This window comes from Sarcophilus harrisii, chromosome 2 (genome assembly GCF_902635505.1).
Source record: "Sarcophilus harrisii chromosome 2, mSarHar1.11, whole genome shotgun sequence".
Classification (NCBI taxonomy): domain Eukaryota; kingdom Metazoa; phylum Chordata; class Mammalia; order Dasyuromorphia; family Dasyuridae; genus Sarcophilus; species Sarcophilus harrisii.
The window spans coordinates 152579633-152593575 of NC_045427.1; the positions used below are offsets into that span (position 1 = coordinate 152579633).

Here is a 13943-nt window from a genome sequence, read left to right on the forward strand (position 1 = left end):
GACACCCTCAAAATCATAAAAATTTTTTAAAATGCACTGTTCATAAGAGAACTTTATTATAAAAGGCAAGTATTATCAAATGCAGTCATGATTTTATGCAGAATCCTCTTTTGTAATCTGCTGTGTATGATTTAATTAAACTAATCTTGATTCACATTTGCTGCTCTATCGCTACAGTGACTATGAGCACAGCACAAGTAAGTAAACATGACAAGCTACAGCTAGGCCAAAATTTCCTAAACTGAGTAAACATTATTTTTCCAAAAACCTTCACAGGATATCAAAGGGAGCTTTGTTTCCCAAAGTTCTGAATCATTCATTGGCCATGTATTTTTATTTAACTTACCTTTAACTATGAGAGACAATTTGGCAAAATGTGGATGATGGTTTTAACTATTTTTCTTTCTTGACTCTTCAGGCTTCTCTCTCTATTCCTGTAATCCTATTTCCATTTTCTAAATTCACAGGAACTTCCTAAGAATACTATTATTTATATATGGTAAAATAACCAGCATTAAGTTGGTCCTACTTTGCTTCCCAGTCGAGCAAGTTTAGTTACTGAAAAATTTTATATTAAAACTTCTTTGTTTTGAACATCACCTTAGGAGGCAAGAACACAGTCCAGCATGAGCACTGACCTACGAAAGTGGCAGCCTGTTCCTTCCTCTATCACTCTGGAAATTATTTCACATCCAGGCCTTCTCATCTCCAAATCGAGGACCAATGTGACATTTCTAGAGTACATCCTGATCTTTGGAATGAGCCATGATGGCTTAATGGCGATCAAGGACCAATGTGCAATGGCAGGTACTAAGGGGAGGGGGGTGGAGAAATGATACAAATGCAGTTCTAGGGACTGGAAGCTTATAATGCCGGGTCGGAGTTTGGTGGTTTCCTTTTTCTCTTAGGCCAGTGATTTCAGCAGCTCAGGGCAGAACAACTTTCAATTTAAAGCCTTAATTGCCTGTGGCACAGAGAGGATCCAAGGGACTTTCTCAGCGGCAAGGTAATGTTGGACTCAAAGGCTGCCCTGTGCATAGATTGAGCACCTACTGTGTGCTTCTACCTATGCTACACTTGGTAGTCTAAATGTAAAAAATAAAAAAACGCCTTCTTCCTCAAAGAACTTACCCCTTTCTAGGGAGACACACATATTTGTAAGCACATGAAAAATGAAAGGTATTGGTGGGGAGAAGCTAGCAATGTAAAGATTTAAGTTACCCAGTGCACTTGAGCTGAACTTTATTTTCTTGGTTCTTCAGCTTTCCCCTCTCCCTCGTTAGTCCTACTCTCATTTTCTAACTTCCTCTAAAGTTGTAAAGTCTTCCCTCAATCTTTTTTCCCTCTTACAAAATATGAGTTTGTGTGTTGGGGATGGAGGAAGAGAGCATTTCTATTCCTTTTTGTAGGGAATATAGAATAACTGAAATAGATGCTCCTATTCATTCTTTCTCCAACAGTACTAGCTTCCAGGGCTTTTTTCTGGCCTGATCCCAACCCTTACAGATCTCTGGTACATGACAACTTTTGTTGGGCTTAGATAGAAGCAACAACTGGTCACCACAAGCCTGGTACAAACACACTCAGACCCATGGAAACCGTTGTAAAAACAGTCCTCTAACAATATGACAGTAGGACCTATTCTCCCTCAATCATCTTCTCTATAGAGAGCGTTGCATCTTGTTAATATTTTTCATGTAAATTATCTGTAGCTGAAAAACCCCAAACTACCAATTACCAATTAAGGGAAAAGTGCTACCACTCTGAAAGCAGCATTCTAAATTTGGCACCATCCCTCGATTAGGTCCAATTTCCAAAAAGGGAACAAAAACCCGTGGTGCTCCCCACAGGTCTCAAGAAGCACCTAATTTAACTCATTTGAAGCACTTTACTTTTGCATGACATTAAGATAGCCCCAGATCTTTATTCATCTACCTTCTTCCATATATCACCAGCCAAATCACAGGCAGAACCTGTCAAGAATCTAGACTATTCACAGCCTATTCCCAAGATCCTTGTGCAGGGTTATGATGGAGGTCATTGTGTAACCATGCAAGCTTGCCAAGACTTCATGAAACTGATCTGACACTAGGCCATACTGTTCCCCCCTTCCCTGTAGGCACAGATCAGTGTCCCCTTTCACACCTTGGCTTTGGGGCCATAGTTCACACTAAATCCTCCTCTGGCTCCAAAACACAAAGCAATAAAATTTTAGGTAATAATTGAGAAAAGGAATCTCGATAAATAAACTCAAATAGCTACTTTCTTCACAGAAATTCTTCTGAAATATCCAGTTGCTTTATAGGCTCAAAGGCTACTTCAAGAAAAAGAACTATGTAGAGGCAGCTAGATGGTACAGTGGATAGCTCACCAGCCCTGAAGTCAGGAAGACCCAAGTTCAAACTGGGTCTCAGACACTTAACACTTCCTAGTTGTGTGACCCTGGGCAAGTCACTTAACCCCAAATGCCTCAGCAAAAACAAAAAAACCAACTATGTAAACATGAGCAGGATTATTAACAAGCAACTTATATGTCATTCCCAAACTATTAGCAAAAATCATATTCAGCATCTCATCATTCAATCACCAAACATTTATTAAACTAATAATATTGCTGGACACTTAGTTCTTTAAAACATTAAAAAAAAAAAAAAAAAAAAAAAAAAACAACTAATTTTTTTGATTCTTTTCACACTTAAAAAAAAAGAAATGATAAATGCTGAGAAAACCACATGTAATCTCTGAACTGGAGGAGAGCCAGAGAAGGAGCTATATTTTAATTTTAAAAGACAGTTTTGCTTTTTTTCTTGGAGCATAGTAAATCCCAAAAATTTGTAAACAGAAAAGGTTCAGAAGCTGTAATTCAATATTTATTGAATGCCTAAATGCAAGGCACCATGTTATATAAAAAGTTTTAACTGTCTCTTCTTGCTGAGAGCTTTTCTTAAAAAACACTTTTACTTACAGGTAAACGCATGCATCCATATATAACATATACATACATATACACAAAAATATAACCGCTATAAAACGACCACACAACAACTATAAAATGGAGATTGAATTAAGGCAATGATTACTATCTTTTAGATACTCCTCTCCACGAGAAGAAAGTTTCATCTGTTCTTTGTACCACACATGGGCATGACACATCATACATCACAATTAAAGGCAGATTTTCACATTTGGAAACCATGAAACCCTCAGTTATAATCAAATAGATTGAATTCCAATCTGTTAATTAAAAAGCTCTGTAAGTTGAAGGAATTAAATAAAGTAGAAATACTTTAAAGGAAATGTTATCCTTTTAAGGAAATCTGAACCTTTCTCCTTATAACCACTACAATTTTTTCAAACAAATTAAAATGGTGCCAGAACCTTAAAGTCCCATCATAGCCCAGCAAGACTGTTGCTATGTCATTCCATGGTCCAAATAGGTTTGCCTCAACCCTCTAGGACAAAATGTTTTTTAGCTAGATTTAAGTTTGGTGTCCCTTCCTCACTGTGATTTATCTAGGTAAGATTCAGCAGCAGTCACTAATATAAATGTTTAGTTGTGGGTCCTCCAGCATGAGCATATTTTACTGAAATTTTTAATGGCTTTTATAAAAGATAGTGGATGAATTTGTATACTGAGTTACAGAGTTTAATGGGAAGATACTACTACATTTAGAGTGAGAACTGGATTCAAACCTTTCTTCCTATCTGTTATCTTAAATCATTTAAACTCTTGAGTTTCAAGTTTCTTTGTCTATAAAATTGGAATATATGAGAATATGAACAATCAACTGGAGAGAAAACCAACTCTCTACTTATAATTCCTACAAAATACACCAACTTAACTTTTGTATAAAACTATACATTTTAGCCAGTAATAATTACGATAGCACTTTCAAGCTTTGCAAAGGACCTAACATATTATCTCACTTGGTTCTCAAAGGTTCCAAACCCATGGTGACACTCTCCTTGCCTGTTCCTGGACTTCAGAAATATTGCTCTCCAGTTACCGCGGGCTCCTCCTAGACCTTCCTGGCATATCCCTCTCCTCCCAATCCTAAATTTCTCCATTTTGTGAAGGTGCCCAGGCTGGCTTGCCTTCATTTCCCTTCCAGACTTAGTCTTGTTTTCTCTGGACTTCAATACCAATGCCCACCCCTGCTTCCCTATTTCCTACTGCAGTTCCCAGAAACTCCTCAAGCCCAGGGACTATCCTCCTTTTCTCTTGTGTGTGGACAGTATGGTACCTGACATATAGTAAGCGTTTAAGTCTCCAAAAATGCTAGTTCTTTTTTCCTTTTAGTTAAGTTAAGGGACTTCCACAGTGTCCCTCAGAAAATGTCCAGGTCTGAATCTGAACTCAAGTATTCCTGACTCTTAAGACCAGTGCTCTATAAAATGTGCCACCAGAATAGTCAAAGGAGTGAAAACAACCCAAAGTTGGGGAAATTTATCATTATTCCACATGTACCCTTTATTCAAACATCATAATTTATTTCCTTAGCCATTATTAGAAATATAGGACAATTTTTGAAGTACAACTCCTACATATTTTTACCTAATTTTAATTTTTAAAACCGCTAAATTCTAGCTCAATAATTATTAGTCGAAATATTTTCCTTTTCATCCTGAGGCAAGCTGAGGAGAGGCCTAGCTAGAGAAGCCATAAACATGATGACTAGTTGAAGTAACTGAGATTAGCCTGGGTAAGGGGTGGTTTTTGTGTGTGTGTGTGTGTGTGTGTGTGTGTAAGAGAGAGAGATAAATGAAAGACACAATCATCAATCATTTAAAGGGGAAGAAGGATGAGGAAGAAAAATTAGATTCATTCAACTCGAGCCCAGAGGGCACAACCAGCATTACAGATATTACAAATATACATTATGAGGACTTTAGCTCAACATGAATAACATATATATATATATACATATATATTAACAATTACAAGAGTCCAAAAGTTTTTCCCATGGAGAATGTCCCATAAAACACTTACAAAAAAACTTGTGTACCATGTAAAGTAGAGACAGTGCTCTCTGCAACGTCCAGTTTTGTATATCCATGTATCCCAAGGTGTTGGTCTAAAAGCTGTTCCAAAAAGCAGCTCAGAAAATTTAATTATTCTAGCTCTCTCTACTCCATTCCCCTCAGCATCCCAGTTAGGGACTCCGTCAAGATCATGACAAGCAGCACACCAAGCACTACAACATGTGCTAATAGGCTGACTAGGAAAATCAATAACCAGTGGTTTTCTAACTTAGTCATAAAAGGACCAAGCAGAAAGTCTTGGAATATTTCCCCATAGTTTCATTCTTCTTCGGCATTTTCCCACTGTATTCTAAACTCATCGACGCAACCTCAGAAAAAATGCATGTTTACACTCTTTACTCTCCAAGGGATAATATTTATCATAAAAGTCCAAGACATATTCTTCAGTTTTGAATCCAAATTTTTGGTACAGCAGCATAGCGGAGTTGCTTGCAGAGACGTGAAGAGTTACATCCTTGCCCATGCAGGTCTGCCAAAAGACAGGGGGAAAAACAACACAAAAATGAAAAAGCCTCTGGGGAAAATGAGTAGGTTAAGAAACTCTTTTAAGTGTAGGTATTTAAATAGCTGTGAAACGTGAGAAACCAGAGACCTGAAACTGAGACATTACAACACATAGCAACAGCTGGAAGCAGAATGGAATGTTGCTGCTTATGCAAACACAGGACTCAGATACCCTGCAGAGTTTGAGCCCAGTTGATTTATTTCCCCTGAAAGGAGAGACCCAAGAGTGATAGTCAACTTTGCAATCTAATTAACAATTCAATTATATTTAATTATTTCAGGATACAGAATATCAAACACTAGTGAATAGCTTGGGGAAAAAAAAATAAGGAGGTCTGTTTTTATAACTGAGTATTCTCTTGCCAAAAAAAAATTTTTACCTGGTAAAATTGGTTATTCAGACCCACCAGCAAGGGACTGACAAGCAGCATCCATGGACAAAACATATATGGGGTTTAGTTGGTAGATAAAAGAGTGAAGTATAAAAAAGCTGGATCTGAGTTCAAACCAAACTCTCTCCAAACCTCATTTTCCCCAAGAGTAAAAGGAGACTGCCCCATTAGTATGTGACTCTTAGCAGTTGTTCTGAAGACAATATCCTGTTCATCTTTCTGTGTCAGCTAATGTTATTGTTCAGTCCTGCTGTGTTCTTCAGAAAGCAGTGTTAAAATCCTACAATGACCAGATAAGGAAATACTAAAGTCCTGGAAATTTTAATTTAATTTCAAAAATTTTTAATAATTAGATGCACCTAGTGGTACTATGGGATGAACATTAGGTCTGGAGTCAGGAAGACCTGAAGTCAACTCCAGCCTCAAATTTTGACTAGCTCTGGGTGACCATGACAAATAACTTCACCTGTCTACCTCAGTTTCCTGGAAAATGAAATGGGGATGATAATAAATAATATTACACCTACTTGCCAGAGTTGTTTTGAGTATCAAATGAGATATTAGCACAACATAGTGCCCGGCATATGGCAGATACTTAACAAAATGTTTGTTTCCTTCTAACCTTATAATTATTACATCGACATGAAAAATTAAAACAGATTACAGATTAAAGACTCCCTTCTTTATGAGCAGTTTATACTCAAAAAAAGTATACTTAACCAGCATACCAAACATACTCCTAGAGACCTGAGTGATGGTGCCCAGGTCTATATATTTAACTACTTCTCTCTTAAATTGATACTTAATCCATCAACCTCCAGATTTTTCTATTTAATGAACCACATTTTGTTTCAACAAACACATTGTCATTGAACATCCTATAACTCAAATCAGATCTATACTTGAGACAACCTAGAGAAGAAAATCTGTGCAATAAATTATAAATGGGCACTGATAATATAATAAAGCGTATAACACTTAGTCCCCCCCTTCCTTGAAAAGGCTTAGAACCTGGTGGGAGAAGAGAACATAATATGTAAAAAGATAAATAAAACAAAATCCGAGTTATTTGTAAAAAACTGATCAAAAGGCTAATTATGTACTAGAGGAAACTTAGCAGACTCCACATCACCCTAACAAGATAGGGATCAAGCCATTTATAAAATTCTCACTGTACCAGGTACTAGTGCTGAGATGGTTACAAGTAAGACAAAAAATATCTGCTTGAACAAATATACCTTCCAGTTGAAAGAAAAGATGTAAATAACATATTTACCAAGGAGATAAAGGTAATATGAATGGGGAAATAATAATATTAGTGGCATCTAAACTCTGTCTTGAAGGAAAACAAAGACATTAAGAGATGGAAATGCAGAAGAGCACTTCAGTAATAATAAGAGAGAAAAACCACTATTCAGACAGGAAGGCTTTCAAAACTGCCAACATCTAGAAACTCTGGATCTAATTCTAATAAGAACTAGAAAAACAGCATTTTGTCAGTTTTAGTCTCCAGTCTCCTGAAAAAGTTTCCCCATTTAACCCATAATCTTCTATAGAAATACATTTGAAAATGGAGAATTTATAGGAAAATTCCAGGAAAAAAAAAAAAAAAAAACTCCTACACATGAACTAACCACTCAGTCAATTTAATGGAAGTGAATAAATAGCATGTATTTTTCTTCATAGTTTTTTTTATGGCTGAAATATAACATTTTAACTATAATGTACTGCAGTCAGGAGGAACTGGATTCAAATGCCCATGACACACAGAAGTTAGCTAGGTAACCAGTAACTCCACTTTAACCTCTCAAGACTCCCAAATACAATTATCTTAAGACTGAGTTTCAGACTGTGCTGACCTTCAAAAGGCAGGAGGTAGATATCCTTTTCTAAAAATATCCACTGTCAATGAAATCACAAATGCAGGCTTTATTATCCCTACCCCAATAACGTGTAATCTTAACACACCTTATCCTATTTGTCAGTCACCAATTCATACATTCACAAAGCAATGACAGCAACTTTCAGACTAAAAATATGCTTAAATGTCATTAAATCCTTCTCAAAAATGACAAAAAAATATCCTTTATACCCAAATGCAAATAAAAATTAAGATTTGAGCAAAGGAAATCCAATAGAACTGTAAAGGAATCCGAAATAATGAAGCATACACATAATATGAATTTCTCAATTACATGGGACTGTAAAATATTTTCCAGATCCCTCCCTCCATTTATCATATCAGTACCATATTGTTGATGACTCCGGTAACAATGTCAGATAAGAAACATGAAAAGAGAATGAATAAAAGGTTTTTTTTTTTCTCATTTTAATTTTAGCTTATCAAGCTTATTCACAAACTTGTTTCTTTGAAACCCAAGTCAGCAAAAGGGTTTTAAAAACATTCATGAATCTTTTCTAATTATTGAATGATTTTGAGTTGATTTAGGGGCCCATGTTATTCCCATAGAATATGACCAAAAAAGGTCTAAAGAATAAATATATCAGTTATGACCTTCCTTCGCCTTACTCCAACATATCCACTACCATCTGGCTCTCAAAAGGTTCCCAGGGACACAGAAAAAACATCCTACAGGGAGACCTACTTCCTTTCCCCAGTTTTTAATATGCAATTCCCATTTTGGCAGAATGCTGAACTACTCTCCCCATCCCCACCCATCATTCTGACCTAGTTCTCCTAGCTGAAGACAATGGCCATAGAATGCTCACACTACTGTGTTCAGTCCATGCTATGTCTTATGAGACACTAAATAATGCCATCTCTTGCCATTGCATTCTAAGGACATTTGGATTTCAAAATGCCCTGGCCTCTGTACCCTTAGAACCAAATGAACTTTCCTATATGTGTGCTTTTCTTTAATTAGGATAAAAGCTCCTTGAGAACACATACTGTTTTGTTTGTTTTTCAAAAATTTATCTCTAGCACTAGGCATAGTTCTTAAACACAAATAATTGCTCAATGCTGTTCTGTTCCATTATAAATGTGGATAAATTACCTGAATAAGATGATAAATCATAAAAGTCGCAATTCCTGCTCTCCTCCATTCAGGATGAACAAACAGAAATGAAATATAAGCTTCATTATATTTCACATCAGGAACCATGAAGCCAAAGGCAATTATGACTTTCTTATACAGAACAACAACACTGAAATCTGGATACTGAAGGCATTCTGACAAGTCAATACCTAAAAATAGAAAACAAACAGAACTTAGAACATAGCAACTAATAGCCAATCTTACATTAAGAATTCAAAATATAATAATTTGAAAAATGCTAAAAACATACCTTGTATATGGCAAAAAGAAAGTAACATTCAAAACAAAAATTAACTCTATAGAGACTTTTAAAGAATTCTGTGTGTAAATAGAAAGAATAAAATACTCTATAGCCAAATCGAACTAAAAAAAAAGTATTAGAGTTAGAAGGGACTTTAGAAATATTCTAAACTGACCTCCTCATTTTAGAGATGAGAAAACCGAGGCCCAGAGAGGTGAAGTCATTTGCCCACACTAACAAAGTTGCAGAATTGGAACTAGAACTAAAGTCTGAGTTTCAGCCAGCCATATGTTAAACTTAGCAAAGTTTTGAATTCCATAGAAGTGAGAGTGGTAAACCAATATATCTACTATTTACTAATTAGCTCACATTTCAGTTGCCACCTCTGTAAGGATGACTCCCAAATCAACCTATCCATTTATCTATCTACTACTCTAATATCATCTGTGGGTTTCCTCTTCTGTATCCAGACACTAGCTATTCATTTATACTTAAATATCCTGCTGGCCTTTAAAATTCGGAAAACTGAACTTATTTTATCCACCCATTTCCCTAATTCTCCCCTCCTGAAACTTGTCTACTAAATACTACCAGCCCCCATGTTACTCAAGTTGAAATCTTGGAATTCCCCTCAACCTCCACAACTGATTGGCTGACAAATTATAGGTTTTCTGCAACACTTATCTCTTCCATTTCTTTCTCTTCATAATGCTAGCCCAAGTCTTCACCATTCTTCAGAAAGTCCCCTATTTGGTCACCTCTCCATGTGTCTCACCCTTTTCCAATATAGAAGCAATTATGTATAAGATATATAGTTCTGTGCATATAGACTTATCTATATATATACATGCATACACATATGTCTAAGACATACACTGGGAAGGCAAACTCAAAAGAGATTGGCAAAGAACAGGAAAGACTAACAGAAGGAAACCAGTGATGCCAAGACTAGGAGAAAAGGAGAGAATTGCAAATCCGGGGGCAGCCAGTGACAATGCAAGCTTGGGAGATGGTGTGTGGTATTCAAGGAACATCCCAGTGGCCAGCATCACTGTGAGGGAATACACTGTAATAGTGGGAAGCCAAGAAGGATTACAATTTTAAATGAGACCTTTAAAAGAACAGAGAGCAGCTGGAATTTAGCTAGTGGGGATGGGGGGTGGGGGGGGGACACACGACAGGTACAGTCAGAATTGCAGGAGGACCAGTTAAAAGGTAACTGCTGCAATGGCCCCATAAAAGGTAATGAAAGCCTCCAAGGCTATGTGAGTACAAAAGGAGAAGTACACAGATGTTGTGACTTAGCAATAAACTGGATATATGGAATAAGTTCAAGTGAAGGGTTAAGTATTGTACTCAGGCTGGAAACTGGGGAGAGCAGCAGCATAGTGGTGTCACTGACAGATACAGAACAGTTCATAAGTGGGAAGACAATGGGAAGATTAAGAAGAGTAATAGTCAATAAGTGCTTAAGCACTACTACTTGCCTGGTACTGTGTTAAATGGTGAGAATAGAAAAAGAAGAAAGACAGTTCCTGCCCTTAATAAGCTCACAATCTAATGGGGGAGGACAACAACAACAAAAATCTGTTCAAATACAAACAGGAAATTAACAGGGAAATTAAAGATTAAATTAAGAAAGGTTGGGGAAAACTTCCTGTAGAAAACAGAATTTTAGTTGGTTATTAAAGGAAGTTAAAAGTGACAGTAAGCAGACATGAGGGAAAAACATTCCAAAGAAAGGTGATAGGTAGAAAAATGCCTAGAATCAAGAAATAAGTGTTTTGTTTGTGGAACAAGAGAATGTAGAAGTGTAAGGTGCACAAAAACTAGAAAAGGTAGGAAATGCTTTGAATACCAAAAGAGAGCATTTTGAATTTGATTCTAGAGACAATAAAGTCCCTGGAATTTACAGAGTTAAGGGAATGAGATAAGGACATTAAGAAACTGAAATGGTGCGATATTTTGAGAAAATCACTTTAGGGAATGAATGGAAGGTGGACCAGAATGGAGACGACTTGAGGAAGGAATACCAAACAGCAAGCTATTGGGACTATAATTATAATTAGTGAAATAATGAGGGCCTGCACCAGAGTGGTAGCAGTGTTCTGAGGAGAGAGAGGAAGTGGCTTTTTTCAAGAGACTTTGCAAAGTGAATTCTACAGGCCTTGTCATCAGATTTGCTATGGGGGGAGAGAAATCAAGGATGGCATCTAGGTTGCAAGCCTGAGGGCTTGGAAAGATGTCACTCTCAGGAGGGAAAGAGGATTTAAGAGTTTAAGAAGACTACAATCAGGAGAAAGGGGAGGGGGGTTGCATAAATGTATCTAAGAAAAACATTAGTTCCTCCATAATCTAATCTTTCTGGCATAATCTTATATCATTCACCTTAATGAACTCTACATTCTAGTTGAACTAAACTTGATATACCACCTCCAACTTCTGTGCAATTGTTCAGTCTGTCCTCCATATATGGAAATCATTTCCTTTAACCTCCATGTTTTAGAATCCTAAAAGGCAGTATGGTACAATAGCAAGATCAATGGATTTGCTAGGAAAGACCTGACTTCAAATTATGGTTCTGCCAATTTTTATCTTGAGCTAGGAAACTAACCTATCAATCAAGGCTTAATAATATGTGCCAGGCCCCGTGTTAAATACTGGAGAAATACATTCAAAAACTTAGTTCTTACCTTTGAGAACCTTACATTTTAATGGGATATACCTCTCCAAGTCTCAGTTTCTCATATGTAAAATGGGGATAGCACTGCTTGTAATACTTATTTTCTAAGTTTGCTCTAAGAAAAGCACTTTGCAAATCTACAAGTGTTACATAAATGTGAATTATCATCCTCCTTCAGAATTTAGTTCCAGAGAAATTAATACACTACGGCTCCCTGTTTTCCTTAGCTGAGTTTCTCTTCCTCTCCAAATATTCCTGGAGTACTTTTGTATGCTTTCTTTGCCCCCATCATTCCTAATCAAACATTAAAATGATCCTTGCTCATGTGTTCTAAGACCTGCTAATGGATAGTCAAATCACTAAGCATCATTTGGGAAACAAAATGATCACTCAAAAGAATGCTAGGTTTAGAAGCAAAAGAAGCCGGTCCACACCCGGCTCTGGGCTCACTACCTCTGTGACCTACAACAAGCCACTTACCCTGTCTGGGCCTCAGTTTCCTCATCTGTAAAGAGAGTTGGACTAGATGACATCTAAAGGTCCCTTCCAGCTCTAAATCTATGGTCCTACGAAGTAGAAAACAAAAAATGTCACAACTGATACAAATGAGCAATCTGTTGGTGCTGCCGGTTTGTTATCTGATTAAGTAGACCTTGACCTAGATGAATAAGAACAAGGATCAGGCAGAAGATAGAGTAAGACCTCTGCAGGTGACCTCTACTTCCTCACAGCTGTGAGGAACAGTGAGGAACAAAACATTCTGAGAGTGGAGACAGAGATCATGAGAACCAAACAAAGCTACCTCACTACTTTTAACTGCTTTTTGGTCTAATCTCAGAAAACTAAAAGAGTCTAAGCATGAAGAAATATAATGCAGGGGTAAGGGTTCATGAAAACTGAATTAAGTCTTAGCTCTTCTAACTGAATGACCCTAATAATCATTTTATCTTTCTGACTACTGGCGCCCTAATCTGAAGAGTTATTTTGGACTTAATGCCTAAGGTCCCTCCCAACTCTGACATTCAATGATGCTAGGGGTAGCTAGGTGGCATAGTGGATAGAATACCAACCCTAAGTCAGGAGGACCCGAGTTCAAATCTGGTCTCAGACCCTGGGCAAGTCACTTAACCCTAATTGCCTCAGCAAAAAAACAAAACAAAAACCAGAAAGCAAAAAAACAACAAAAAACCAAAAACAATGATGTTACAAAATGTATCTATTAGATATCTAAGAAGAATATTTGGTTTTGTGAAAAATAAAGACTTGTAAAATGTAGTTCAGAGATATCTTACCAGGCCAGAAAAACTCATGACACATAGCGTTTATCGTTGGGATGTGATTTGGTCGAACATAACAGTAATCAATTGGTGCTTCAGGTTCTGGTTTCCAATTGGAGTCATTCTTATGTAGATAGGCCCGAATCTCAGCCAGAAGCTGAAGTTTAGGAGGTTTTGACTCGTAATCACGCCTCCCAGTATCAAAGGAAGAAAACAAATTAACAACATAAAAAAAAAAAAAAAAAGCTATTTGATGATCATAAAACACATCATATTGAAAATTCAAGGTAACCTGCTGTTTTTTGTAGGACTTTGGTAATTGAGAGGTTGACATTTAATTGAAAAGCAGCATAATATACTCAAACTGTCCTTTTTAAAGAAATTTTGTTCCTTTAACGTAATGCTGATTTAAGTCTGAATGATGACTTATAAAGTAAAAATCATACAAGCACAGAATTTAAGTAGGACACAAATAATATAGGCCCAAGCTTTTTTGTGGACTTTTTATTCATTACTATGGAAGAATCCTATGGAAAGCTCTCAGAGGACTGGGCTGCCCTAACTTGCTGCATGATACCATTTCTGATCTGTGTGCCAGAGATAGGAGGACACTAACTAGAACTCTAAGATTCATACCTGGTAAGTGTTATAGTACAAAGTATGACTGAAACTTGGCTAGGTGTTCAAACTCTCCCTCAAAAGTATTAAGAATGAAACGAGAGAGTAGATCAGAGGGAACTACCA

At 36.8% G+C, this 13943-nt stretch overlaps 1 protein-coding gene across 1 annotated transcript in view; it reads right to left on the minus strand.

Annotated features, from left to right (window-relative positions):
* Positions 1-2510: 2510 nt before the first annotated feature.
* KAT14 (lysine acetyltransferase 14) overlaps positions 2511-13943 on the minus strand; it is a 33533-nt gene continuing 22100 nt past the window's right edge. Inside the window, exons 8-10 of the mRNA XM_003758149.4 lie at positions 13215-13390; positions 8957-9147; positions 2511-5512 (exon numbers count right to left, since the gene is read on the minus strand). Of these exons, the coding sequence (XP_003758197.1) occupies positions 5339-5512; positions 8957-9147; positions 13215-13390 (541 nt within the window). The 3' untranslated portion in view covers positions 2511-5338. The remainder of the gene's footprint in view (positions 5513-8956; positions 9148-13214; positions 13391-13943) is intronic.